Genomic DNA, 4525 nt, shown 5'->3' with positions numbered 1-4525 from the left:
AGCGAAAAGAAAAAGAACAAAACGTCATTGACGTCATCACTCTTTGGCTAGCTGGCAAACCCGCCTCTAGCTAGCTAGCTAGCTAGCTAGCTAGCTGCATGGCTAGATGGCTAGCTAGCCAGCTACATGGCGAGCTAGCTAGCTAGATAGCTAGCTAGCTAGCTAGCTAGCCATCTAGCTAGCTAGCTTTACATCTAGCTAGTTACCACTCAAGCCAGCGATCCAGCTAGCTATCTAGCTAGCTAGCTCGCCATGTAGCTGGCTAGCTAGCCATCTAGCCATGCAGCTAGCTAGCTAGCTAGCTAGCTAGCTAGAGGCGGGTTTGCCAGCTAGCCAAAGAGTGATGACGTCAATGACGTTTTGTTCTTTTTCTTTTCGCTCTTCTTCTTTAAATGCACTTTGGGGCTCCGCCGCTTCTTTTGAGTCCTAAAAATAAAAATAGAAATAAAAATAAATATAAATAATAATAATAAATAATAAATAATATATAATATGTAATAAATAATGAATACGAAATAATAAATAATAAACAATAAGGATAAATAATAAATAGTAAAACTAAAAATGAAATTAAAAATGAAAAGGGAAAAGTAAATTCCCGGAGAGCAGCAAATGGTTCGAAGAGAGAAAAATGGAAAATTAAAAAAACGGAAAAATGACCAAATTGAAAATAAATAAAAACAAAATAAATTAATTAAATTAAATTAAATTAAGTTAAATTAATTAAATTAAAACTTCTTTGAAGTCCAAAATTATTTCAAATTTGAAATTTCGTCTCAAGTGCAAGTGCGTTCCGGTGTCTGTACACCTGATCTGCTGCGCAATCGGCGTCACTTGGAAATGAAACTTTTTGCTTTTTTTGCATTTTAAAATGTTTTAATGGATTAATTTGTTTGAAAATAATAACCAAATTGAAATGCGCTTTCAGAAAAGTGAAATTGGTTTAAATTTGAAGACTTTTTGCGCCAATTCGGGGAATTTCACATCACGAATTTGCCCCGCCTTTTACCTTTTTTTTGCTGTTTTGCTTTTTCTCCTTTTTGCCCCTCGGCAGCTCCAAAAGCTCATATCCCTCTTCGTCAGAATCTGTGTCTTTTGAAGAGTGCTGCGCCTCATTTGCTGCTGCTGCTGCTGCTGCTGCTTCTGCTGCTTCTGCTGCTTCTGCTGGGGTTTCGCCGGACTGCGGCCGCGGCGTTGCTGAAGATGAAGCTGGACACGAGGGAGACTCTCCAGCTGCTGCTGCTGCTTCTGCTGCTGCTGCTTCTCTTGCTGCTGCTGCTGCTGCACCTGCTTCCGTTCCTGCTGCTGCTGCTGCTGCTTCAGAATCTGCTTCGTCGGAGTCCCTCCTCACAAACCAAGAAACAACGCTGTACTTTCTGTCCTTCTGGGGTGTATCGACACCTCCCGCTGCTGCTGCTGCTGCTGCTGCTGCTGCAGCAGAACTCAGGGGAGTCATTTCCCTTTCTTTGCAACTTTCACTATTATTATCATTTTCTTCTTCTTCCTCTCCATCCATTTCCACAACAAGAGACAAAGGATTGGCCCTCACAGCCGGCTCTGCTGCCGCTGCTGCTGCTGCTGCTGCTGCTGCTGCTGTTTCTGCTCTTGCCCGCATTTCTCTTTCGTCTTCTTGTTTTGCCTCTATTATGAGAGCCTCCAAATTCGAAGGACTTATTTCCTGCAAATAAATAAATAAAACAAATAAAATAATAAAACAAATCAAATAATAAAGTAATAAAATGATAAAATTAAATTAAAAAGAAGGGCCTCTAAAAACAAAACCTATTTGATCAAATAAATAAACAAAATAAATAAAGTAAATTAAAAAAATAAATAAATAAAATAAATAAAATAAATAATAAATCTGGGAATTCCCAGAAACTGCAAAAAGTTGAATTGAAAGATTCCCTTGGCCATTTCGCAGGACTTTGGGATCTTTAGAGTTCATTTTTGGCGGAAAAAAAGAAAATGGAATTAAAAGGACCAAATGGACGACATTGAAGGAAATTATAGGAAATTGAGCCAAACTAAAGGAATAAAATTGAATTTAAACCTCCAAATGGAGAAATTAAATCAAAATTCGCTCCAAACCTCCAAAAGTTCGGCCGGCAACGAAATCTTGGCCGCCTGCTTGACCAGCATTTTGCCTATGCGGAAGTCGTCGACGCCGCCGCTGCACTTGAGCGACTTCAGAAACTTCACAACTTCTTCGAATCTGCGGATAAAATTGAATTTTGAATGCAAAAATGAAACTAATTAGACAAATTCACCCATTTGGCTCTTTAAACGCGAGAAAATGACCCAGTTTCCCCGCAGATCGAACGAAAAATTCAACTTTTGCGAAAACGGCGGACTCGGAAACTTCAGGAATGCCGCAACGCCACAAAGCAAACAATTCCAATTCGTTAATTCGTCAGGGAATTCAAAATGCAAATAAACGCAATTAATTCAATTAATGAAAAGAATTGAAAACAAACAAATAGACTCAACGAAGAAGCTGAACAGAGTAAGTGGAGTGGCGCGGGAAACGCAGCAAAAGGAAAAGGAGAAACGGAGGAATTTGCACATCTAAAACGCCAATTGAGTCATTTAAAAGATTTAAATTCGAAGTTGCACTTTTAAAACAAAAAGAAACGAGGGTTTAACTCCCAAAGAAACACCCTCAAGCTGCTCGACAAAAACCCTAGTTTAGGGTTTAGCCGCAGCGCAGCACCTCGAGGCTTCTTCTGAGGGTTTAGAGAGTCAAACTTTGGGCGCCAGGCAAGTTGAAAGGGGTTTTAGAAGTCCATTTTGAAGGAAATTTGAATTAAATTGCATTAAACTGCGTTGAAATCGCATCAAATTGCGTTAAATTGCATTAAATCGGATTAAAATGAACTAAATTACTTCAAAAGAACGAGAAATCGAGACAAAACCTTCAGCAGCGCCACCGCGAGTTGCAAAACCGAAGAAATTCCATTTGCAAAAATCAAATCCCAAACCACCAGCGAAGTCCGCAGCGGCAAAGACGTCACAAACAGCGTCAAAAACCTGCAAATAAATAAATAAATAAATAAATAAATAAATAAATAAATAAATAAGTAAATAAATAAATAAATAAATAAATAAATAAATAAATAAATAAATAAATAAGTATGTAAATAAATAAGTATTTGCTGGCAAGGGTTCAACGGGTTAGGGCTCAGGCAGCTAGCTAGCTAGCTAGCTAGCTAGCTAGCTGCGTGGCAACTGGCTGAGAGATTCCCTAGCTAGCTATCTAGAAAGCAAGCTAGCTACCCAGCCAACTAGCTAGCTAGCTAGCCATCTAGCTGGCTAGCTAGCTAGCTAGCTAGCCAGCTAGATGGCTAGCCATCTAGCTAGCCATCTAGCTAGCTAACTAAGCATGTAGCTAGCCAGCTAGCCATCCAGCTAGCCCTCTAGCTAGCTAGCTAGCTAGCTAGCTAGCTAGCCAGCTAGCTAGCCATCTAGCCAGCTAGCTAGCTAGCTAGCTAGCTAGCTGGTGAAATAAGGTGGAGCTGCTGCTGCTCACCACTGGTGTAGATACACCGGAGCCAAAACGCCCTCTTCTATGAAGTGCTCCCTCAGCTTCGGCAAATGCACTCGAGCCAGCTGGTCAAACGCTGCAGCAGCAGCAGCAAATGCAGCAGCAGCAGCAGCACATGCAGGAGCAGCAGCAGCACATGCAGGAGCAGCAGCAGCACATGCAGGAGCAGCAGCAGCACATGCAGAAGCAGCAGCAGCACATGCAGGAGCAGCAGCAGCACATGCAGCAGCAGCAGCAGCACATGCAGCAGCAGCAGCAGCACATGCAGCAGCAGCAGCAGCACATGCAGCAGCAGCAGCAGCACATGCAGCAGCAGCAGCAGCACATGCAGCAGCAGCAGCAGCAGCAGCAGGTGCAGCAGAACTCCAAAAAGCGGAAAAAAGGCGCAAAGAGCAGCGGCAACGCAGCAACAAACCGAGGCAAAAAGAAACCCCAACAGCACAAAAGAAAAGAAAAAGCAAAACAAACAAATAAAACAAACAAAACAAATAAACAAATAAAACAAACAAAACAAATAAACAAATAAAATAAGCAAAACAAACAAATAAAACAAACAAAACAAACAAACAAATAAAACAAACAAAACAAACAAACAAATAAAACAAACAAACAAAACAAACAAACAAAACAAACAAAACAAACAAATAAAACAAACAAACAAAACAAACAAATAAAACAAACAAAACAAAAATATAAAACAAACAAATAAAACAAATAAAACAAATAAAACAAACAAACAAAACAAACAAATAAAACAAAAAAATAAAACAAATAAAACAAACAAATAAAACAAACAAAACAAACAAATAAAACAAACAAATAAAACAAACAAATAAAACAAACAAACAAAACAAACAAACAAAACAAATAAAACAAACAAATAAAACAAACAAATAAAACAAACAAACAAAACAAACAAACAAAACAAACAAAACAAACAAATAAAACAAACAAACAAAACAAACAAATAAAACAAACAAA

At 39.0% G+C, this 4525-nt stretch overlaps 1 protein-coding gene across 1 annotated transcript in view; it reads right to left on the bottom strand.

Annotated features, from left to right (window-relative positions):
- Positions 1–306: 306 nt before the first annotated feature.
- Positions 307–4525, bottom strand: part of ETH_00030750 (TBC domain-containing protein, putative) — a gene marked incomplete at both ends in the record, with an annotated part of 5074 nt that continues 855 nt past the window's right edge. The window contains 5 exons of the mRNA XM_013372838.1: positions 307–426; positions 1010–1678; positions 2092–2215; positions 2887–3030; positions 3530–3620. Of these exons, the coding sequence (XP_013228292.1) occupies positions 307–426; positions 1010–1678; positions 2092–2215; positions 2887–3030; positions 3530–3620 (1148 nt within the window). The remainder of the gene's footprint in view (positions 427–1009; positions 1679–2091; positions 2216–2886; positions 3031–3529; positions 3621–4525) is intronic.

This window comes from Eimeria tenella, genomic scaffold, assembly GCF_000499545.2.
Source record: "Eimeria tenella Houghton genomic scaffold, Eth_scaff11, whole genome shotgun sequence".
NCBI lineage: Eukaryota > Apicomplexa > Conoidasida > Eucoccidiorida > Eimeriidae > Eimeria > Eimeria tenella.
The sequence above is the reverse complement of the archived record's forward strand: the minus strand, read 5'-3'. Positions and strand labels throughout refer to the sequence as shown.